This window comes from Ornithorhynchus anatinus, chromosome 14 (genome assembly GCF_004115215.2).
Source record: "Ornithorhynchus anatinus isolate Pmale09 chromosome 14, mOrnAna1.pri.v4, whole genome shotgun sequence".
In the NCBI taxonomy this organism is placed as follows: Eukaryota; Metazoa; Chordata; class Mammalia; order Monotremata; family Ornithorhynchidae; genus Ornithorhynchus; species Ornithorhynchus anatinus.
In genome coordinates this window covers 738363-761685 of record NC_041741.1, presented here as the reverse complement: position 1 = coordinate 761685, position 23323 = coordinate 738363, and the positions used below count along the sequence as shown (strand labels likewise).

Below are 23323 nucleotides of genomic sequence, written 5' to 3'. Positions count from 1 at the left end.
TGCTGAGGGGGTGCGCGTGTGTGAACCCCCGCTGCCCCACCCCTCTTTTGGAGTGGTGTTTTAGGGCTGAGGGCTGGTCGCGGCGGCGTCACCCCTGCTGGTCCGCGTGCGGCAGTTCCTTCGCGAGGCCCCGTGTCTCCGTGGCCGTGGTTACGAGGCGCCCGGGCGGTGGAGGGGGGCTGGATTCCTCTGTCCTGCCGGGGAAAGGACTCTTTGTAACTGGGGAAAATAGGTCAGCTGAACTGAGAGGAGAAAGTATGTAGGATTTAAAAAAAAAAAAAGGCACCACAGCTCGGCACAGTATTCATCCGCTCCCAGCTTCCCAGGCGAGGAAGGGTCAGTAAGTAGGGGCTCCCGCCTTCCCTGCCGGAGCCCTCCTCGGGGGCTTTATAACCAGACTAGGCCCAGGGGCTGCGGGACCGACCCTCCGGCCCTCCCCCGGCTTCCGTGGAGGCGGGATCTCAGGACGTGAGCCTGCCCACGTCCCCTGGGGCTCCCCGCCTCTTTCCCGGTGCCGAACCCAAGTGACCACTCTCTGGGCAGCGGGCAGCAGACGCGGGTTAAGTCACATGCCAACACCCCTGCCTGCCCCGTTCTTGGGAGAGGCCTGGGGAGCAGCCCGGAGCCAGCCCGAGCGAGGAAATCCAGAGGCCCGTGCCCACGGGGGCCCCTGTCTGGCTGCTAGGTGGGTGGGCAGGTTCTAGATTGTGCCCGGCCTCTGAGGTGCCTCCTACCAGTGTTTGCAGGGTGTTGCACCTTTCACCTCCGTAAGACCCAGAAGGAGCCCTCGGAAACTGCCCTTGACGGGCGATCGCTGGGTGAAATCAAGTGCAGGACCGAAGTTCCCTCCTTCGCTGAGAGGGCTCAAGAATTGGGTTTGTTTCCTACCAGAAGGAGAGAAATCTTGGGGCAAACAACACTCCCTTCAGCCAGCGTCTTTCCTGCAACACCAGCAAGTCCCAAAGCAGCGGGAAGACCAGTCGACTCTAGACAAGAACCCCTTTGTGCCGGGCTTCGGGAGAGCATGGAGCTACCGTTTTGGGGTGTTTTTTTTTTAATTTCTTTTTAAGATTTTCAGACAGGCCTTTTCACAGCCTCTGGAACTTCTCCCTTATACATGAATATTCTCATGAGTCACTTTCTCCTGGCTCCTGGAAGTTAGCTCTGCGCTCCTGGTTCTTGGTCAATCAACAATCACATTTGAGTGCTTACTGTATCGAGCACTGCCCTAAGTGCTTGGGAGAGGACAATATAACAGAGTTGTCAGACGTGTTCCCTGCCCACAACGAGTTTACAATCTAGATGGGGAGACAGACGTTAATATCAATGAATTCGGGATACGTACTTACGTGCTTTGGGGCTGAGGGAGGGGTGAATAAAGAATGCAAATCCAAATGGATGAGGGAGTGAACTCAGGGTAGACTCTTGGAGAGGTGCCTTCAGTAAGGCTGTGAAGGTGGGGAGAGTCCATCGGATATGAAGAGGGAGGACGTTCCAGGCCAGAGGCAGGAGGTGGGCAAGAGGTCGGTGGCGAGATAGAAAAGATCGAGGTTTAGTGGGTAGGAACGATGTGTGCAGGCTGGGTCGTACTTAGAAAGCAGCAAGGTAAGGTAGGAGGGGACGAGGTGATCGGGCGCCTTAAAGCCGATGGTAAGGAGCTTCTGTTTGATGCGAAGGAGGTTGGGCAATCACCGGAGATTCTTGATGGGGGGAAAACACGGACTGAACGTTTTTGTAGAAAAACGATCCGGGCGGCAGAGTGAAGCGTGGACTGGAGTGGGGGGAGACAGGAGGCAGGGAGGTCAGCAAAGAGGCTGATGCAGTAATCCAGGCAGGATAGGGTAAGTGTCTGGATTTACACGGTAGCAGTTAGGTTGGAGAGGGAAGGGTGGATTTTAGTGATGTTGTAAAGGTTGAACTTACAGGATTTAGCAACAGACTAAATATGCGGGTTGAATGAGAGAGTTGAGTAGAGGATAAAGCCAAGGTCATGGGCTTGTGAGACAGGAAGGATAGTGCTGCTGTCTACGGTGATTAGAAAGTCAAGGGGAGGACAGGGTTTGTTTGGGAAGATAAGGAGTTCTGTTTTGGACACGTTTAAGTTTGAGGTGTCAGCAGACATCCGAGGAGAGGTGTTCTGAAGGCAGGAGAAATTGTGAAACTGGAGAGGGAGAGAGATGAGGGCTGGAGATGTAGATTTGGGAGTTATCCACATACAGACGGTAGGAGAAGCCGTGAGAGTGAATGAGCTCTCCAACGGACTGGGTATAGATGGAAAATAGAAAGGGACCCAGAACTGAACCGTGAGGGATGCCTGAAGTTAGGGGGTGGGAGGCAGAGGAGGAAGCTGTCAAAGAGACTGAGCTGCCATAGAGATAAGAGGAGAACCAGGAGAGAAAAGTGTCAGTGAAGCCAAGGTTGGATAATGTTCCTGGGAGAAGGGGGTGGTCAACAGTGTCGGAGGCAGCCGAGAGCGCGAAGAGGATTAGGATGGAGTAGAGGCTCCTGGATTTGGCAAGGAGAATATCTGTGACTTTTGAGAGGGCAGTTTCTGTATACTGGAGGGGGCAGAAGCCATATTGGAGGGGGTCAGGAAGAGAATTGGAGGAGAGGAACTGGAGATGGTGGGTATAGATGACTCGCTCGGGGAGTTTGAAGAGGAATGAAAAGAGGGGGATGGGTGGCAACTGGAGGGAGCCATGGGGTCAAGGAAGAGTTTTTTAGGATAGGGGAAACATGAGCAGTGGGGAAAAAAGTCACTGAAGAGCAAACAGTTGAAGATGATGGTCAGGGAAGGAAGAAGGGAGAAGACAAGTGCTCTGTTATGGTGCAGAGGGTTGGGGTTGGAGGTGCAGGGGGAGGGGGTGGATTTTGAGAGAAGGCAGGAGATTTCCTCTTGATGTGCTGAGAAAAATGGGAGAGTTGAAGAAGGGGTAGGAAGAGGGAGGGGCTGGAGAGAAGCAGAGAAGACTTTCGGGAGATCACGCCTGCTGGTTTCGATTTTCGCAATAAAGTATGTGGCCAGGTCATTAGGTGTAAGAGATGGGGACATCTCAGTAAGGTCTAAGACAGTAAGGTCGGGGGACAGGTTGTCTTTGGAGGGAGTTTAATGTCTGAAACAACTGGTGAGGACAGTGGACATGGGAGTCAATAAGGTTGGACTGTGTGTGTGTGACTTCGGGCAAGTCACTTGACTTCTCTGTGCCTCAGTTACCTCATCTGAAAAACGGGGATTAAGACTGTGAGCCCCACGTGGGGCAACCTGATTACTTTGCATCTACCCCGTTTAGAACAGTGCTCGCACATAGTAAGCGCTTAACAAATGCCATCAATATTATTATTATTATGGAGAGATAATTCTACCAGCCAGAGGAGAGGGCAGAGTTAAAGCACGCAAGGATGAACTTGAGGTGGACGAGGTCGTCCTGGTAACCGGCTTTCTGCCCGCGGCGCTCTGCGGCTCGTGCACGGAAGTGCGGGAAGCAAACTGTGGAAGCGATCCGGGGCTGTGGGTTAGTGGAAGGAGATGGATGAAGGGATAGAGGAGCGAGTGAATATGAGTTCAGGAGAGCGCGTATCGTTGAGAGTGTCAATTTGATCATCAAGGGAAGGTAGCGTTGGTATGGGAACTAAATGGGGCACGTGCCTTGAGAAAATTGGATGGGATCAAAAGACCAGAGGAACGGGGAACGGTACAGATTTGCAGGGCTGGGCGAGTGAGGGAGAGAAAGCAGGTGAGGAGGTTTTGATCAGAAAGAGGGATTTCAGAGTTGGTGAAGGTAGGTATTGTACAGCGAGTAGAGATGATGAGATTGAGCGTGTGTATGAGATTGAGTTGGTGAACGGGCAAGCTGGGATTGAGTAGGAGGTCACTGGATTCGAGGAGTGACAGCGGGCAGCGGAAGGGTCGTCAGGAGCATCTATATCGACATTGAAGTAGGGATGGAGAAAGAAGGATTGCGAGAGAAGAAGCAAAATAGTTAAAAAAGTTGGAGGTAGGGGCGATAGATGCCTGTTTACTAGTATCTGGAGCGGGTGGTAGGGGTGGATGATTTGGGCTTCAGAGGAAGGGAAAGAGATGGGGGAGGTGGAGTGGTGCGAAAGTGGCACTGGGGAAGCGAGAAGGAAACCGATTCCTCGCCCTTTCCCAGTGGGTTTTGCGGAAGTGGGTGTAGATGAGGCCCACCTCGAGAGAGAGCAGCAGAGGAGACGGCGTCTCGTCTGGGGCGAGCCAGGTTTCAGGGATGGTGAGGAGGAGCGGTGACTGGATCAGGTTCAGGTCAAGGATGAAGGAAAGTTTTTTTACAGGTCAAGGATGAAGGAAAGTTTTCCCATACTGGAGCAGAGGTTCCACAGGCTGCGCTTGGTTGAGACTGGGCAGAGGGTGGATGGACGACGGCGGGAGGGGTTGGATGGGAATGAACTGATGGGGGTCGGCGTGGAGGGAGGGGGATGAGGGGTGGCGCTGGGACAGGGTAAGAGGGATGGTCTGGGGGCGGTGCAAGGGGTGGGGAGTGGAGGGAGGAGGTGGGTGCTCGAAAGGTGGTAAATGTATTACGATGGTGACGGTGTTTCCGTATTGAATGTTTCTCGCTAGATTGAATCACCGCTGTAAAAAAAAAAAACCCTTCGGTTTGTGAAACGGTATCTTTTCATTTATTTCTAAGAACAAGAAAACAATGATTCAGTTAGAATTGGGAGGGATAATTCAGTGACCTTTTCCAGTCATTTCGGGCTTCTGTCTCAAAACGACATCGTCAGCTTTAACTGCCGACCCCTCGGTTGCGAACGTTGTGGGACCGCTGACCTAATCGCGCAGCCTTCCGTTGCAGACGTCCTCAGGTGCAGCGCCCCGGGCATCCCCGCCACTGAGGAGGGCCCCGCGGGTGCCCGGAAATTATGTAACCGCAACTCTCCCTCCTGCCCCAGATGTCACCACAAGGACCCTGAGCCCTGGGACGCAGTTTGTCGAGGGAGAGGGAAACCTTCTCCTGTAAAGAGAGAAGTCCCACGCGGCTGTTCCGCCGGAATTCCGTGAAGGGGCTGGGTTTCCTCCGGTCCCAGTGGCTGCCTTTCTCTGGCTCCGTTCCCCGAGGTGTTGTCCCTGGTGCGGGCCAGTCCTCAGGTAGCTGGGTAACTCCACTACCTCCGACTCTCGCTGTTCGCCGGCCGGCCGTGGCAGGAGAGCCCGCGCCTGTGGTCACCGGCTCCCAGCCAGACCCTCGTGGCGGAGAGGCGGGAGACTGACCCAGGGCGGGGGAGCCCCCCGCTCCTCCCTTTTAAGGGACGTGGGGTCTGCCGATGTGAGAACCTACAGGAGCAGACAGCTTCAGGGTTCATCCCGAGGCAGCTGGAAAATACCACCACCCAATCCCATATCCCCCAGACTGGGAGAAGCCCCAGGGGAGGTAGTTCACAAAGTGTGATGGGACTATGGGGACAACCCCCCTCGAGTCTGGAGTGTGTGTGTGTGTGTGTGTGTATGTGTGTGTCATGCGGAATGGGGGAGGGGTCGTCATACACTCAGCAGGTGTTCTGTCTGCGTGGGCCACGGCTGAGGAGCCACGCGGCTCGTGTGGGTGTGATTTGGGGGCTCTGACTTTTCTTTTTGAAGGGATGAGAATGGTTGACCCCGATGAGCCATGGAGGAGCAGGGGCAGGCCGGGAAATGGGGTTTTCCCTCGATGAGTCTGAGAACCCCATTTTGGTTCCTCCCCTCGGCTCAGTGCTCACAGTTGGCGGGCTCTGTGCGGCTGCTGGTTCCCAAGTATGGGGTCGGATGCCTACTGGGGACAAGGCACATCTACAAGGTGCTAAAGAGGATGACTGAAGCAAGACATACATTCTCTGCTCTTGGGGAGTTCACCGTCTAGTCAGGGGACGAACAAGCAGACGGACGGTATCTCTCGCCCAATAGTGGGAGCCGGGGGAAGAGCAAGGATCGAAGGGTCGGATGGGGAGTAGCGTGCCGGACAGTGCCGGATACAGAATGTGTAGCGTGTGAGCTCTCCTGACGCAGAGTGTGTAGCGTGTGACTTTGCCGGACGCAGAGCGTGTAGCGTGTGACTTTGCCGGTCGAGGAGAGTGCAGTACGTGAGCTCTCCGGAAGCAGAGTGGAAGGTGCAAGTATCTGTTGACGGGTGCTTCGGGCTGGGTGCCGATCCCCCTCCCTGGGTGCTCATCCCCCTCCCTCCACGCCGACCCCCATCAGTTCATTCCCATCCAACCCCTCCCGCCGTTGTCCTCGAGGGCGGCACGGATGGAGTGGCCGTGTGCTCCCCTGCAGCGCTCCTGTGTGCTTCTCAATCAGTCGATGCTATGTATCGAGTGCCTGTGTGCAGAGTTGTACTGGGCAAGTCACACAACCTCCCTGGACTAGTTTCCTCATCAGGAAAATGGAAATCAGGTCCCTGTTGTCCCTCCTTTGAAAACTGGGAGCCCCATGTGGGACAGGGACTGGGCCTGATCTATCTTGTCTTCATCCCAGCGCTCAACATGGTGCTTAGCCCTCAGCGAGCCCACAGCAGAAGTCTTGCCCCTGCCCGCGGGGTCACCTCTGCCGGCCGGCCCCGGCCCCACTCCCCCATTCACGGTGGCCCCTGCTCCCTTTCAGGGACCTGAAGCTGGACAACGTGCTACTGGACCCCGAGGGCCACTGCAAGCTGGCGGACTTCGGCATGTGCAAGGAGGGCATCTGCAACGGGGTGACCACCGCCACGTTCTGCGGCACCCCCGACTACATCGCCCCAGAGGTCAGTCTGTCGTCCCCGCCCCCGCGTCCGGCAGAGAGCCCCGGGCCGCGGGCCAGACGTCACCAGGCTGCGGCCAGGGGGGCCCTGATTGAGGGGAGCCGGGGTGAGGAGTTGGGGTGGGTGGACCGAGCCGTGGGGACCACAAAGTGCAGCCCTCTTGTCCCCCTCCCCCGTGGTGGGCAGGGCCCCTGGAGGTCCTTGCGAGGAGGCCAGGCTTGCCTTTGCTGGTGTTTCCAAGCCAAGTGCTCAGCCTGGCGCTCTGATCCCTTTGATTCCCAAATGGGCAGTTGTGACGGGAAAGCAGGTTTTTATATCTTGGAATGTAGCCCGGGGGGGGGGGGGGGGGGGGGACTAGGCCTCAGTAGTCAGGATGACCAGGGTTGGCCTTGGCCAGCTTCCCGTTTGCCGAATTATTAGCTCCTTCACCCTTGCCCTGATGCCAGCTCTGTCTCTCTGTCTCTCCTTCCGTCTCTCCCTCCCTTCCTCCCTACCTCCCTCGCTGGCGTCGGGCGGGCGGGCGCAGATTCTGCAAGAGATGCTCTACGGTCTGGCCGTGGACTGGTGGGCCATGGGGGTGCTGCTCTACGAGATGCTCTGCGGCCACGCTCCCTTCGAGGCGGAGAACGAGGACGACCTGTTCGAGGCCATACTGAACGATGAGGTGGTCTATCCGACGTGGCTCCACGAAGATGCCACGGCCATCCTGAAAGCCGTGAGTCAGACGTGGCGCCGGGCCCCGCTCGACCCCACGGCCCCGCTCACCCCCGCGGCCCGATGGCCCGGGCCCCGCACACGCCCCCGTGACTGGAAGCCGAAGCCTCTCCGAGGCCTGGCTTTTGTCTGGGCTTCCTCCCGGGGAGTCCGGTCGATTCCATGAGGTTGGCGGCATCCCGGGGCCGGCGGAGACGAACCGGGCCTCGGCTGAGGTGGGACCGTCCCCCCCAGAGCCCCGGTCCCTTCCTCCTCCTTCGGCTCTGGTCTTGCTCTGGAGTTTCAGCTCCACGGCCTTGCCCCTTCCCACCCCTGCTCCCCGCACAAACACACCCCGCCATTCTAGAGCCCGGGCCCAGTCCTACAACTCCAGTGCACGTGCAGGAGGTGCTCCCGAAATTCACCTGGCCGATTGAGAGCCGGTTCCCCCCCCGCCCCTGCAAAGTGTCACCTCTCTCGCTTCTCCATGGCTCACGACTCCTTAGGTTGTAGTTTCGTTCGGTTTCCTCCGTCCTGGGTGGCGTCCCTCCCTGCCCGTTGCGGGAGTTCAGTTGGTTCCCCGAACTTCAGCCCCCTCGAATGGCCGCGGTCTGACCGCCTCAGTGATTCAGAGACCCTACCCTTGGTGGCGATTGGGTTGTCTTCCCCCCGCCCTCCGTCTCCCACCCATCGCTCTTTCGGCTCCCTCCGAGTGGGCACGGGCGGACGTTTTGTGAAGTTGGGTTTATGTTTCCCACCCCCCCGCCACACTCCCCTTTAGGTCACTGGGCCACGGCCCCCATGGGGTCAGCTGAGACCAGGGGGATCGGGGACGTTGAATCGGTGACTGTGCATGCGCTCTTCCCCACTCATCCTCCTCCCTCTCCCCCAGCACCGAGCTGCCCCCCGACTTTGGAGCTGTGCGGGAGAGAACAAACCACATTTGGGGCTTGAGGTTAGGGGAAGTGCACTTGGGGTGCAGAGGAGCTGACGTGGATTGGCGCAGGACTGTGCTCAGGCCTCCTTTGAAGGTGGAGCTGAGAGCAAGTAGGAATTTACTCTTACGACCCCCGCTACCAGGCCAGCGTGTCCCAGAATCCTCTGGGAATGAGAGTCAATCAGCAGGCCAGGCCCAGTCTTTACATTCCGGGGAAAGAACTTTTGCTTCCTCTCTTCCTGCCTGCTGAGAGAGTCTTCGTTAGCCAGTTAGTTCCAGTAGGATGTCCTGACCCGCACCTGGTCCTGTGAGCCTACACGCTCAGAACAGTCTGAGCAAATTTCCAAGAAAAGTCAGCTGTAATAGTAATAATCGAGGAACTGCTTAAGGGCTTACTAGGTACCGAGCACTATAAAATAAAAAATAAATAAATGGTGGTATTTGTTAAGCGCCTACTATGTGCAAAGCACTCTTCTAAGCGCTGGGGGATACAAGGTGATCAGGTTGTCCCGTGTGGGGCTGACAGCCTTAATCCCCATTTTCCAGATGAGGTAACTGAGGCACAGAGAAGTTAAGTGACTTGCCCAAAGTCACACAGCTGACAAGTGGCAGAGCTGGGATTCGAACCCATGACCTCTAACTCCCAAGCCCGGGCTCTTTCCACTGAGCCACCCTGCTTCTCTATACTGATCTCTGGGGTAGCTACAGATAACCAGGTGAAGGACAAGTCTCTGTTCCACATGGGGCTCACAGCCTAAGTAAGAGGGAGAACAGGTTTTGAACCCCCATTTTGCAGATGAGGAAACTGAGGCACAAAGAAATGGCTTGCCCGAGGTCACCCAGCTGGTAAGTGGCAGAGTAGGAATTAGAACTCAGGTCCACTGACTTCCACTGGGCCACTAAACTAAATGCCATTAAAGTTATGGTAATTGTGTGAGTTTTGCGGCCCGAGTGCCAATTTTTTTAAAAAATGGTATTCGTTAATTACTTAACTACGTGCCAGGCACTGTGTCGGGAAAGATACAAGCTCATCAGGATGGACATGATCCATGTCCCCCATGGGGCTCGCAGTCTTCATCCCCATTTTACAGATGACGAAACTGGGGCATAGAGAAGTCAAGTGACTGGCCCAAGATCACACAGACAAGTGGCAAAGCTGGGGTTGGAGTCTTGGTCCTTCCGAATCGGGCCCGTGCTCTTTCCTCTAGGCCACACTACTTCTCGTAGAGGCGGGTGAGTTTTTGGATCCGGTTTAATTTCCCTTTTTCTCTCTCTGAGCATTAAAGTAAACCTCCGTGCCCCATCTCTGAGGGTTTAGGCAGGTCTGGAGGTGCCACGACCTTTCCTCTGGCTCCTCTCCCAGGAATCCTGGTAGACCAGATCTTCCTGGACGCCTCATGGCTTGGTATGAGGCATCTTAAAGACCTCGAGTCCAAGAAAAATCAATCGGTTGGTATTTATCGAGCGTTTATTCAGTGGAGAATGCTATGCTAAGTGCGTGGGAGAGTACGGTCGAAGTAGTCGATGCCGTGATCCCTGCCATCAAGGAGCGTACGGTCAACTGTTTGCAGAACACTGTGCTAAGCGCCTGGGGAAGTACCACACTGTTAAGTAGGCGCAGTGATCCGTGCCCTTGAGAAATGTGTAGAGCCAGCAGCGTAGCCAGGTGGAAAGAACACTTGTCTAGAGGTCAAAGGACCTGGGTTCTAATCCTGGCACACTTCCCTCCTTTGGGTCCTTGGGCAAACCACTTAATTGCTCTGGGCCTGTTTCCTCATCTGTAAAGTAGGGATTCAATACCTGTTCTCCCCCCTACTTAATAATAATAATAATGTTGGTATTTGTTAAGCGCTTACTGTGTGCAGAGCACTGTTCTAAGCGCCGGGATAGACGCAGGGTAATCAGGTCGTCCCACGTGAGGCTCACAGTTAATCCCCATTTTACAGATGAGGTAACTGAGGCCCAGAGAAGTGGAAGTGACTTGCCCACAGTCACACGGCTGACAAGTGGCAGAGCCGGGAGTCGAACCCATGACCTCTGACTCCGAAGCCCGGGCTCTTTCCACCGAGCCACGCTGCTTCCCCACTGTGGGACAGGGACTGTGTCGGACCTGATTATCTTCTATCTACCCCAGTGCTTAGCATGGTGTTGGGTGCATAGTAAGCCCTGAATAAGGAGCCTAACGATTAAAGAGGTGTTCTCCATACAGTGAGGGGGTCGAGGGGAAAGCACTCAAAGGCTGGCCTGGCCTGCCCAGCGGCGACCCGACCGCTCCGTAGTCTCCTGCCCTGGGCCAACCCTTGACAGCAGACTTAGTTCCCCTTTCCCCCAAACCCCGAGCGGAGTTCGGGAAGGCCTCAGCGGTAGCCAGCCTGGTCAGGGAGGCCCGAGGACCTCAACACCGGGCCCCTCTACCCCAGTAGGACCCCCGTGATACCAAAATGAAGCCCAGATGCCTCAGCTGATCGACTGAACCCTACACTGCACGTTTTCAGTAGTGAAATTCATTAGGGTGTAAGCTTCTCCCGGGAAGAGAGCGTGTCTTTTTGCTTTCAGTTATGCTCCTGTATAAACCCAGCACAGGTCAGTGTGTGTGAGAGAGAGAGAGCAACACACAGAGAGAGACAGAGGAAGCAGTGGGAATCTGCTGTGAGTTACTGTTGAGGCTGTTTCCCATCTGCCCCACCTCCAACCAACTCCACCTGTGGTTTTTGTGTCCCGGTCTCCAAGGAGAGGGGAGAAGCCACTAAATTGAATCAGTTTCCCTTTTATTAGCTCCCCTTTGAAGATTTGCAGCCTTTTACAAGGTGCCTGCAGCCAGGTTTGCTTAGGAGCTTGTAAAGCCGCTCCCACATTCATTGTTTTTGTTGTGGGGGGGAAGGGGGTGCTCAGAGCCGGGAGAGTTGGCGGGGAGGAGGGGAGTACGGAGGCCGCTGACTAGGTCACTGTACTGTTCCCTACACTGTTTCCCCGACACACACACACACCCCCTCAGAGGAAATAGAACCGGCTCCTTTCCCAGAGCTCGGGCCAAGCTCTCCCCCGCCATGCGGAAGGAAGGAAGAGAACTTCCCTGGTCCGTGGTTCTCTGGGAGCCGAGAAGTGAACACACATCCGTGTGTGCGCGCACGAGTGTCTTTTCCAATCTCCCCCTGGGATCAGAACAGACCGCTCCCCATTCCTTGGGGCTGGAGGAGAAGGAGGTTACCGACAGCCGCTACTGCGCTCGCCATCATTTTCCAGAAATGTTGAATCAAAAACCCTGGCACATGACAGCTAGAGCCTGAAGATATTGCATCACCAGCCCCTTTGTGCAACTGAGTCAGCGCAGAAACCCAGCTTGAGTTTAGACGTGAGCTGGGGCTTCCCACACCTCCCCTCGCCCACCGGCTCCTCCCCTTGCCAGGTGGCCACGGACCCCAGCGGAGTGGCCACCGATCGGGAAGGAGGAGAACCGGCATCCAGAGTATCGAGCCATTGCAGGATTGAGAAGCGGCGTGGTCTAGTTGATCGTGCGGGGGCCTGGGAATCAGAAGGACCTGGGTTCTAATCCCAGCCTCGAGATTTATCTGCCTCGTGACCTTGGGCAAGTCATTAACTTTTCTCAGCCTCAGTTACCCCATACGTAACGTGGGGATTAAGGCTGTGAGCCCCATCTGGGACGCAAACTGTGTCCAACCTAAAGTGTCCTACCCCAGCACTCTAAACAGTGCCTGGCACATAGTAAGTGCTTAACGAATGCCGTTAAAAAAGGGATCTTGCCCTGGTAAAGGAAAGGGGGCCAGGGGCCAGATAACCGGCCATTGCAGCCTCCAGCTCGGACAGCGGTGACCGCTCTGGGCGGGCTGTGGCCGCTCGGCGCAACAGGAGAAGATGAGCGGCCGTCTAGGCCTGAAACGGGCCGTCCCCATCCGCCGCCCCATCACCACCTCGCGGGAATACCCCCAAGTGGAGAGTTCTCTCCCCCTACTTCCTCTCCTCTGGCTCTTGCCCTCACCCGCTCGCTCTCGCCCTCACAGTTCATGACCAAGAACCCCAACCTGCGCTTGGGAGGGGAGAACCAGGGCGGCGAGCGGGCCATCCTGGCCCACCCATTCTTCAAGGAAATGGACTGGGACCGGCTGAACCAACGCCAGCTCGAGCCACCGTTCAGGCCCAGGATCGTGAGTGTGGGGACGGGGTCCGGGGTGGGGGTGCCCACCGAGCCACGGGGTGAGGGAGGGGCAAAGACAGTTTGGGCCCCTGGGCCCTTGACAGTGGAGGAGGGGCGGAAGAGGGCGAGGCCCGTAGAGGCAGGCTCCGGGCGACCAGTTGCCGAGTCAGTGAATCCGTCACCTCCTTTCCCCTGCCTCCACCTGAATCGGAATCAGCCTGAGACCAGCAGTGTCCATCCTGAGGGCTCTGAGGTTTGGCTGACTTCCAGCTGGGGCTTCCAACTACTTTCCTCCAGTTGGCTAGCGGTGGTTCCTCCGTGGAAGGAGGGAAAGGCCCGATGGCATCACCCCGGGCCCGGCACTTCAGCCAGTGCCTTAAACCAAGTACTGTGTCCCAGGGGCCTAGACCGGTCACCAAAGCACCGTGCCCTAAGTCACGTGCCTTAGCCCGGCGCCCTGGCCCAGATAGTCCGGATTTGCAAGAGGCGACGGCGTCCAGGCCTCGCCGACGTGAGGCTGACCCTCATGTTGGCTGGAGCGCTGTAGACATTCTGCTCAAGGGTCGCCGGTTCATGAAGAGGCTGAGCAGGTGGAGAGTCCATCAAGAGGAGGGACAGAGGGCGGGGTGACCACGGATGGGGGCCACGTGAGCCCGGTCCCCGACGCTCTCCTGCCCCGGGCACCCGATCCCACGGAGGAGGGCCTGGGATGATCTTTCACCGAGGTCAGGGGCTGGTGCCAGCGTGGCCGTGGACGTGCTTGCTGGAGACCGAGCCTAGTTTCTCCCTCTTCCGGCCTAAGGATGCAGCCCGGCGTCGGCTGGACCTCCTCCCCGTATTATGGTCCCCCCGGGAGTTTCAGGACAGGGTGGGGCGGGGCTGTGGAGTGGCACCCCCGGCGATCAGCAGCCAACGAGCGGTCTGTCGGGGCTAGGGGACCGCGGGGTCCCTCCCCGTCCCCGCTGGAGCCGGCGGTCTCCTCCGAGGTGGGGTGGGACTCCGGCTCCTGACCGGCGTCGCTCTCTCCCTCCGTCTGGCAGAAATCCCGAGAAGACGTCAGTAACTTCGACCCGGATTTTATCAAGGAAGAGCCCGTGTTAACCCCGATCGACGAAGCCCACCTCCCGATGATCAACCAGGAGGAATTTAGAAACTTTTCCTACATCTCTCCAGAACTGCAGTCCTAGCGGGACGGATGGGAGAGGGGCAGAAGGGGCCGGGCACAGAGGGCAGGACTCCGCCCCCGAGCCCCCAGGAATTTCCCTCCCGAGGGGTCCTCGGCCTCGGTCCTCGGGGAGAGCCGCCGGGATGCCTGAATGCGAGCGGGAGGAGGAGGAGAAAGCAGCTGAAAGGGCTCTTTGTTTGTGGACTCCTGTGGGGCTCTGACTGGGAGAGGAAATATTTATAGCCCCGGGACGGCGCCCCGCGCCCATAAATAGCCAGACCGAAAACAGCCTCCCTGCAGTTGGGCTTGCGGCTGTGGCCGGCTCCGGGCGGCCGGTCCCGGGGTCTCGGGTGGAAGCCGCACCGCAGAGGGGGCGAGTTGAGCCCTCGCACTTCTGAGCCAAACTGGCGTGTGCCGGCCCCAGACGGCCACCGGCCTGGCTCCGGCCCCCACCTGCTGCTGGGGAGGCTGAGCCCGGAAGCCGGGGGACGGTCGGATGGGCGGGGCCCGCTGCCTGCCGGGGATCGGATCCGCTTGGAGGAGCGGCGGCTTTCTCCCGAACGCCGGTGCTTCGGCAGGAAAGCCCGCGCCCGACCCCGGAGGCCGGCCCGCGGAGGTTGACCCGTGGAGGCCGGAAGCTTTCGGGGAATGGCGAAGTGACGATCCTTTGCAGTCGAAATGACGCCTGTGCCCAATCCCCAGTCCTCTGTTTTTCGCTCTGCTGGTCTTCCTGGCTGAGCTGACCCTCAGCCCCGACGGGAGCCCGGTGGGGACCTCGCCCACCGCGCCGCCGGTCGGCTGCTCGGCGCACCGTCCCCGTGTCCCCGCCAGCTTGTGAACCCGGTGTGCGCTCGGGGGCCCGGTGTGGGCCCGGAGACGGGGGTGCGAGTCGGCCAGTCGCCGCCGAGCCCTGGGGTTCCCGTATCTGCACGCTGACGCCCTCCGTGGCTGCCATTAAATTATATTTGGAGAGAGAGCTTTCCTCTCCACTCACGGGCCATTAAACCTTACAGCAAACCCGCGAGCAGCCACTCCGCTTCTCTGGGGCGTCGTGCGTGCCAGCCGAGTCGGGGAGGCCCCGTCCGCTGGGAGTATCTCGAAATACCCGGCAGATGGCAAATGTGGGGGGCGAGGCGGGCTGCGAGCGGTACTGGGGCGGCCCCGCTGCCTCCATCTCGCAGACCCTGGGCTCGGGGATGCAGCGGCGGGACCCCCAAGGAAGCCGGCTCCGGTCCCGCCGCCCGGAGGTGTCTGCAGTTCCTGCCGGGGACCGTGTCCCCCGTCCTGGGGAGAGCCGTCGCACCTGTCCCTCCCCTCCACCATCCTTTCCTCCTCCTCCTCCTCGCCTCTTCTTCTTTCCCTCTCCCCTTCCTCTCTCCTCTCTTCCCCTCCCCCATACGGGGCGAGCGAGAGCGGCCCGCCGATGCCGGCCTCGTGTACCACCGCCGAGTCGTATTCAGGAACCGGAGCCTGGATCCCCCAGCCCCGGCCTCCCTGCGGCTGGACGGCTCGCCACGCCGTGGGCTGGGGTCAGCGGTCTCTGCCCGATGACGGTCCGGTTCAGGATTAGAAACAGGAATAGGCCAAGCTCTGGTCGGCCCGCCCCCTCGCCGCGGCTGGATTCACTCACTCCCCGCCTCAGACCGGCTCGTTCTGGCGGACGCTCGGTCTCAGCTCCCTTGTTGTGAATTCAGTTTGTGCTTTTCCTCTCCATCTGCGTTACCAGCTTCCCACCTGCTCCCGCTGGCTGAAGACAGGCTAGGGCTGCTCGCTCATGCTTTCTCTCCCTTCCTCCCCCTTCACCATTCCCCTCACCCCCTCATTAGAGCGCAAGCATCTGGGCCGGATGGGTTTACCTTATGTTGCCCAGCGAGCTCCCGGGCCCCGCTTTCCCCTAGGAGGGTTGGATGCCTTCCAACCCCTCGTCCTCGTGCACAGACCTCGCTTCACCCCAACCCCACCCGCGGGCAGGCGCCGATCCCCGTCGGCACCGGTCAGCCGACTCTGAGTCAGTCCCGGCCTGCCGGCTGGCTGACTGGTCGCCCTGAGCCCCGGGTGGCTTCCCCGGGGAGGCGGGAACGGGCCGTGCTTGAGCCCGAACTGTTCTCGCCGTCTCGGACTCGCCCTCCCCTCCCCTCTCCGTCCGTGAGCCGGTTGCCTTCTGCGTGCGGTTTGCTGGGCCAGGTCCTGTGCGCTGGGTGGGACTTTCCTTTACACCTCTTAAGTCACCCGCGTGGCACGGGACAGGATGGGTGCCCCACTGAGTCTCCGTGGACCCAGGGAGCGAGCGTGGTAGAGTCTCCCTCAGCCACAGCCACGCTTCCCGTCGGCCCGGTGGGCAGTGCCTTACGCCGGCAGGAGGGAGGGACAGCGGGGAGCCCCCAGCGACGGGGACAGTTCCGTGAAGCCGGGGGCCAGCTGGACCATCAGGGTGCGACCCGTGGGAATCACATCCTTCACGTCCAGCCGCCGCCCCCGGGGTCACCGCCGCCGTCATTACCGCCGCCGTCTCTGGAACCACCACTCTCCTTTCCGGATTGTGCCCGGAGAGGCCCGTGACCAGCGGGTAGCAGAGAGGGGCGGGGAGGGGCCGCCCAGGGTGTGGGGAAGCAGCTGGCGTGGCGCCCACCGGCCGCCACCTCAGGGCGGGATTGACGGGTTCCGGCCAAGCTCGGGGCGGCGGGCTGGCGGAGCGTCAGGTCTTCCCGGGACCCAGGTGGCCGCACGTTGGGACGTCCGCCAGGGCTGCGCAAGCGCTTCCTCGAAGAAAGGGAAGCGTACCCCGTGGTCCGCGGAGACAGGCCGTTCCCGGCCCGGATGTCCTCGGCCCCGACACCGGGGCCGGGATCAGGAACAGGAATTCGGCTCTTGTTTGTTTCCTACCTACCTCGGGCCCGGCGGCGAGAGGGAAACCACGTTCTCCGAGGAGTTGAGCGATGACCAACCGGGGCAAGATCACCCACCGAGTCTCCTCCCGGGTGTCGGTGCTGTGGTACCGAACCTGATGTTTTGAGCGAGTGAAACCTTTTCTGGGGGTGACTCTGGCCCCCGGTCCGTGATCCCGTGGGCCCCGTTCCTCTGCCGGCGTCCCCTGTTCGGAGCCAAGCTCGTGTGTCTGTTGCCCGCCTCGGGCAGCGGCTCCTGCCGCTCGTGGCCGGCAGAAAGCTCGTGCCCAAGACCTTTGAGGAAACCGTGTTCCGGTCGGGCTCCTCCTCGAGGCCTAGGTCTGACCGACTCTTCTGGGCCAAGACAGGCGACATCGAGTGCCTCGGCCAGGGACGGACAAGTGGGCGGCGCTGTGCTCAGAGCGGGGGCGGAGCGTGGACGTCGACTGGGTAGGGAGGTCCCGTCCGAACGGTTTCCTGCTGGGATGTCTCCCCCGGAGGGTAAGGGCTGAATGACCTCTGACCCCACGGACCCCCATCTACATCTCGGAGCCGGGGTGACCGGCGGGGGGAAGCAGCTTCCGGCCACGTCGGCCAGCTGGGCCCCGGCTCTGAGCCAGGCCCCCCCACACTCTACACACTCTGCTTCGCGTCGTGGGAGTCGCGGACGGGGGCGCTCTGAGGGGCCTGAGGCCAACGTGTGCTTTGTCGGTCCTCGTGGCGAAGGGGCCCCGGCAAAGCGGAAACTGCTCAGAAAAAGCTGAAATCTCCAAGCCACCGGGATGCGAGGCTCGGCAACTAAATCCCGCAGCTGCGAGCTTTCTCTGAGATGGGGAGGTGGCCGCGAGGGCCTCAGGGTGTGCCACCCTGCGGTTTACGGGGACCAGGGCCATCCAGCCCTGCCCGGAGTCTCTGAGAAGAGGCCCGGCCCGGCCTAGATCATGAAGCGAAGCCATTTCGGTTCTCGATGGGCCGTGGGCACTTGCGAGCGCCCCGTTGTGAGGTTTGTCCTTGTCAAGAAATCGAAAGGACGACTGGGTGAGAATCCCATCTAGAATTTCCAGGTCTTCCCCCACCGGCTACTTGTTCTGAGTGGGGTGGGGGACGGAAGACCCCGGCAAGAGTCCCTTCCCCCTCCTTTGTCTTCCTCTTTCTTTCCTCCCTCTTCCCCTCCTCTCCTCTCCACCCGAGTTTGAGTCAACCTCCCACCCAGGCTAAATTTAAGTTCCGTGTTAAAGCGTGAGATGGGTTGGGCCTCGGCCTCCCCGTGGGTGACTGGGATTGACTCACGGCAACCGAGAGGGGACGGGAAGTGCTGCTGGGGACCTCCCTTCCCTTAAGCGCAACACAGTCTGTGGGCGGCAGAGGAGGCCGGGAGGGCCGGAGGGATGGGGATCTGGGGGTCGGGGGGAGAGGCAGCAGGAGAACGACGACGTTACTGCAGACACAGTCACCTAATCACCCGACAGTTCGGGTGTGAGGGCAGGAAATGAGAGGGAGTGTTGAAGGCTTTCCCCAGAAATCATAAAAGCGGGGAGGGGGAAGGTGAGTCCCGAGGCAGGAGAGAGACCCTCCCCAAGGGTGGGCCCCGTGATGGATCGACCGATTGTTAGACCGGCTGAGGAAGCTGGGGTGAGACCAACCAGCACTAGGGTGGGAAAGGTGAGAGAAGTTTGAGCCTCCGGGAAGGGCAACTTGGTTCAGTCAGTCAGTTGTATTTAGGAGCACTTAACTGTGTGCAGAGCACTGTACTAAGCAGCTTGGTCAGAAGCTCCTTGCCACCTGGCGGTGCCCTCCAGGCCAATCTGAACAGCACAGCTCTGCTTGCGGCGGGTACCCGGCGTTCTGCAGATGAAAGTTAATCGAGATGACTTTCAGGCCAGTGAGGAAGTGGCCACTGGATGCGAGCCAATACTCCAAACGGCCTGCCTCACCGCCCCACCCCGCTGACCCCGGTCTGACCCTCTCTGCCAGATTGCAGAAAGAGCTGGCAGCCTGCCCCAGTGGGGTCAGCTGGAAGCGGGGGGGGAGGGTCAGCCGGGAGCCGAGGGAGACGCGGGAAGATCCGGTGACCCTTCGGCATCCCGCCTGGGGTCTGTGCTCTCGGCAGGGACGGCGGTCGAGTCGTCCGGCTGGGAAGCGAACTGTGGGGTCCCGGCCGTCACCGCCATCCCCCTCTGCTCCCACTGGCGGGGAGGGAGAGATGGGAGGTGGGTGAGGGTTGGTGAGCGGTCCGATTTGGGGGGGGGGGGGGTGTGCATTTTGCTTCCGGGTCCTGCCTTGGGTCATTTTGGTCTCCCCGCAAAGAGGAGGGATGCTGCCCTCTGGGGCAGGGAACAGGGTTGAGAGTGACATCCCCATCACACTCGAGACAACAGAGACCCAGCCCACATCCCCAGCCACGGGGGCTGGCAGAAAGCAAAGTGGAGGGCATCGGGAATGCCAGCTGATCGTGAGCCCAAGGTCTCCCCTTGGGCTTCAGGGGCCTGGGAACTGATACAAGAACCTGGGATGAGAGTGGAGGAGCCCTCTGCAGAGCCCATCTGCCTGGGGAAGGCCGGGAGTGGACCTGGGCTCCTGGGCCACCCAGCTGGCCTGGTTGCTTCCTCTCTTTGATTTCGGGCCATTAGAGATAGACACTGAAGCAGCCACGGTTCAGGGAAAGATCGCAAAACTCCCATGCGGGTTGCCGGATCCCTCGTTTCTCATCTCGTTAGCGTCACTTGCCACTTCTGACCTGGGGAAACGGGTAGGAAGGGCCAGGCTGGAACCGCACCCAGAAACGGCCTTCAACCTGCCGGGACTCCCAGATACGGTCCCGGAAACCTGCCAGATCGCCCAAATGCAGTCACAGGAACCTGCCGGGCCTCCCAGAAGCAGTTCCAGAATAATAGTAATGATAACGTTGGTATTTGTTTAGCGCTTTGTGTGTGTGCCGAGCACTTTTCTAAGCGCTGGAGTCGGTACAAGGTCATCGGGTTGTCCCGCATGGGGCTCCATTTTACAGATGAGGTAACCGAGGCCCAGAGAAGTGAGGTGACTTGTCCGAGATCACACAACAGACAAGTGGCGGAGTCAGGATTAGAACCCATGACCTTCTGACTCCCAGGCCTGTGCTCTATCCGTTAGGCCACGCCGCCTCTCTACTTCCAAACACAGGCCGGGAAATCTGCCCTCTCTTTCTCCCCATACCCCAAGAGAAAATCAGCCCCGGCAAGCGGGTGGGCCTGCCTTCCTCTACCTGATTTCCCCGGCGGAGCAGAGCGGAGAGGGAAGACAGCCCGCCCCTAGGCATGCCGTGCTCTGAGCCCCGGAGCCGGTGTCCACCCTCCCGGCTGACGGAGGAAAGCCGGTGAAAGTGGGAGGGCTGGGGGTGCCTGGTCCGTTTGGGCTTCGGTCAGGATCTGGGGTCTGATGTTCGTCGTAGGGGTTGGGCGTAATGCGAGGATGACTGCGTTGTGCCAGGCTCAGAGTGTGGTCAGGGAAACGTGTACATGCATGCGCACACACACCTATACGCCAACACCGTTGTGTGCACACATCTGTGTGTACACAAGCCCGTGCCTGTGCATATGTTTACCTACACACGCACGCACACAAGCATATTCACTCAGTCGGCCATATTTATTGAGCCCTTACTGTGTGCCGAGCACTGTACTAAGTGCTTGGGAGAGTACGATACAGGGATAAACAGACACATTCCCTGCCCACAATGAGTTTACTTCTTTTAATTTCCCTGAAGAGGTGCGTGGGTCTGTTGTGTGCTCTGAATTTCCGGGTCAGATTAGATTTTTGAAGGAACACGTTTTCCATTGGATTTTCAGGGGAACGAGGGCCCGGGAACAGCTCCGGCCCGGGAGTTCTCCGTCGTCGGCTCCCATCCTGCCGGGGTCCGGGAATGTCTGCCGGAGCTGGGGGCCCGTTAGTGTTCCCGTCTGCATCTGGGAGAGACCGTTGAGCCACCAGGAATCCCGTCAGACGGTATTTGTTAACGGGACACCCACAGGAATGCCGGCCTGTTTACCCAAAAACTGCCTCGGGAAGCTGGGGAGGAGGGCAGTGGTCCCATTTTCTCCGCAGCTGGCACAGGCCCGCGCACGGGTTCGCCGGCATCCCAGCGGAGCTCTGGCCGGGGCGGGTGGCCGGGAAGGCCGACGTAGACAGCCCCAACCTCTCCGGGCGCGGGCCCGCGAGGACCGTCCCGCGTCGTGCACTCGCCAGCGGGCTGGCGAGCACGCGCGGAGTGCCCCGCCGGCACCACGCCGACGCGTACGCCCCGCCCTGCCCCGTGCGCCGTCGTGGACCGTCCCCTGTCCGCGGCTTCCGGTATCGTCTTCGCTTGTCCCTCTGTCCCAGAATCCACTGCAAGCTGGGCCCAGGAAGGGCGGCTCCCAGAGCCCAAGATAACTTATCCCGTGGTTCTGGGTTTCGACAGGAAGCGTCCCTCTCCCATCAGTGCAGGTTGCGCTTTGGGTTCATCCTGGGGCCACTCGTGGTGCTCTCGGCCGGCCGGCCGGATCGATCCAGGCCTCTGACACCGGGCTGGGCGTCCAGCGACTCCTCCACTTCTGACCTGGGGAAACGGGTGGGAAGGGCCAGGCTGGAACCGCACCCAGAAACGGCCTTCAACCTGCCGGGCCTCCCAGATACGGTCCCGGAAACCTGCCAGATCGCCCAAATGCAGTTCCAGAATAATAATAATAATAATAACGTTGGTATTTGTTTAGCGCTTACTATGTGCCAAGCACCGTTCTAAGCGCTGGAGTAGATACAAGGTCATCGGGTTGTCCCACGTGGGGCCGGGCGCCACCGCTCCCCACTCGGAGGAGAACCGACCCGGCAGAAACGGCTTGCCTGAACGTCGAGTCGAAAGGCCCCGTTCCTTTTCAGAGAAAAATTCAGATGGTTTTCAGAATCATGTGTCAACAGTGAAGTAAGAGGAAGTGGCTTTTATCAAGTACCTCACATCCTCGCAACATCCCAGATAAGAGTTCCCGGCAATCACCCTCTGCCCACCCAGCCTGCCGGAGGCTTGGGCGGGGCTCCGTCCTTTAAGTGAGTTGGGTCAAACCCCCATTTTAGGAGTTTAGGGCAGGGGTTGTGTCTGACCTTGCACAAGCCACTTCTCTGGCCCTCGGTTTCTTTACTGAGGAAGAACGTCCGTTCTTCCTCCTACTTAGACCGTGAGCCCCTTGAGAGACAGGAACTGCGAATGACCTGATTATCTCATATCTACCCCAGCGGTTAGTACAGTTCTTGACACACCGTAAGAGCTTAAAAACACCACTGTTGTTATTACTTGTATTTTGAGAAGCATCGCGGTGTAGCCGATAGATCACGGGCCCGGGGGTCAGAAGGTCGTGGGTTCTGATTCCGGCTCCGCCGCTTGTCTGCTCTGTGATCTTGGGCAAGTCACTTCACTTCTCTGGGCCTCGGTTACTTCGTCTGTAAAATGGGGACTGAGACGGTGAGCCCCGCGTGGGACAGGGACTGGGTCCAACCTGATTTGCTTGTACCCACCCCAGCGCTTAGTACGGTGCTTGGCACATAGTGAGCGCTTAACAGATACTGTTATTATTACTATTATTTTCTGAGTTGTCTCATCCGACAGTGCCCACGGAAGGCATCCAGTACAGCACCATGCCCACGGTAGACTCTAAACAAAGGCTACTGAACGAATGGATGAATGAACGCAGGAGCGGAAGCCGATGAGGAGAGGCTGGAAGGGAGGATGGAGGTGTCACTGTGCTAAACGCCCTGGCCGAGCAGCGTGTTTCCGTGTTGAGACAGAATTATCTCCATTTCGCCTTTCCTCCCTCCGAGGAGAAGGTGAGCCCCCCGTGCTCAGCCATGGCTTTTTGTTACGTTTTCTGCGGGTGGTCCCGAGACCCCGTGCGGTGAACGTTGCAGACACCGAGCGTGCCGAGATGCCTGGGACGATCTGCCCGTCTCCGGGCTGCGAACGTTTTCCGTTTTCCGTCATCCTTCGGCCCTGGCCGGGGCAGGGAGGTGCGAGGCTGTGGCCCGGCAGGCCAATTGGATCGATTCCTTTGGCCAGGGCAGGGCCTCGTGGCAGCTGGGAACAAGGGCAGACACAGGGCGCCCTCCCTAGGGGCAGTTAGATAGGGGTACGGGCCCGGGAGTCAGAAGGACTTGGGTTCTAATCCCAGCACCGCCATTTGCCTTCAGTGTGTCCCTGGGCAAGTCACTTAACCTCTCCGGGCCTCAATCAGTCGTATTTATCGAGTGCTCGTGTGGGCCGAGGAACGTACTAAGTACCCGGGAGAGTACGGTACAACAGAGTTGGTAGCCACATTCCCTGCCCTTAGCGAGCTCGCAGTCTAGAGGGGAGATAGACGTCAATATAAATAAATAACTTATGGATATGTAAATAAGTGCTGTGGTGCTGAGGGTGGGGTGAATAAAGGGAGTGAGTCAGGGTGATGCAGAAGAGCGTGGGGAAAAAGGGAAACGACCTTATTGTGCCTTCAGCAATGCTGGGGAAGGTGGGAGAGTCGTCGTCTGTGGGATATGAAGACGGAGGATGTTTCAGGCCAGAGGCAGGACGCGGGGGAGAGGTTGGCAGCGAGATAGACGAGATGGAGGTACAGTGGGCGGGTTGGCATTAGAGGAGTGAAGTGTGCGGGCTACGTTGTAGGAGAGCAGGGGGGTAAGATGGGAGTTCCCTCAGTTCCTCATCTGTAAAATGGAGATCAAGACTGTGAGCCCCATGTGGAACAT

General features: G+C 59.1%; 1 protein-coding gene across 3 annotated transcripts in view; it reads left to right on the top strand.

The window, feature by feature from the left end:
• Window positions 1–14721, top strand: part of PRKCH (protein kinase C eta) — a 48237-nt gene extending 33516 nt beyond the window's left edge. For all 3 annotated transcript variants that reach the window (XM_029078970.2, XM_029078969.2, XM_029078972.2), the window contains exons 11-14: window positions 6614–6752; window positions 7276–7464; window positions 12399–12542; window positions 13573–14721. In XM_029078970.2, coding sequence (XP_028934803.1) covers window positions 6614–6752; window positions 7276–7464; window positions 12399–12542; window positions 13573–13719 — 619 coding nt within the window. In that variant the 3' untranslated portion in view covers window positions 13720–14721. The remainder of the gene's footprint in view (window positions 1–6613; window positions 6753–7275; window positions 7465–12398; window positions 12543–13572) is intronic.
• Window positions 14722–23323: the final 8602 nt, after the last annotated feature.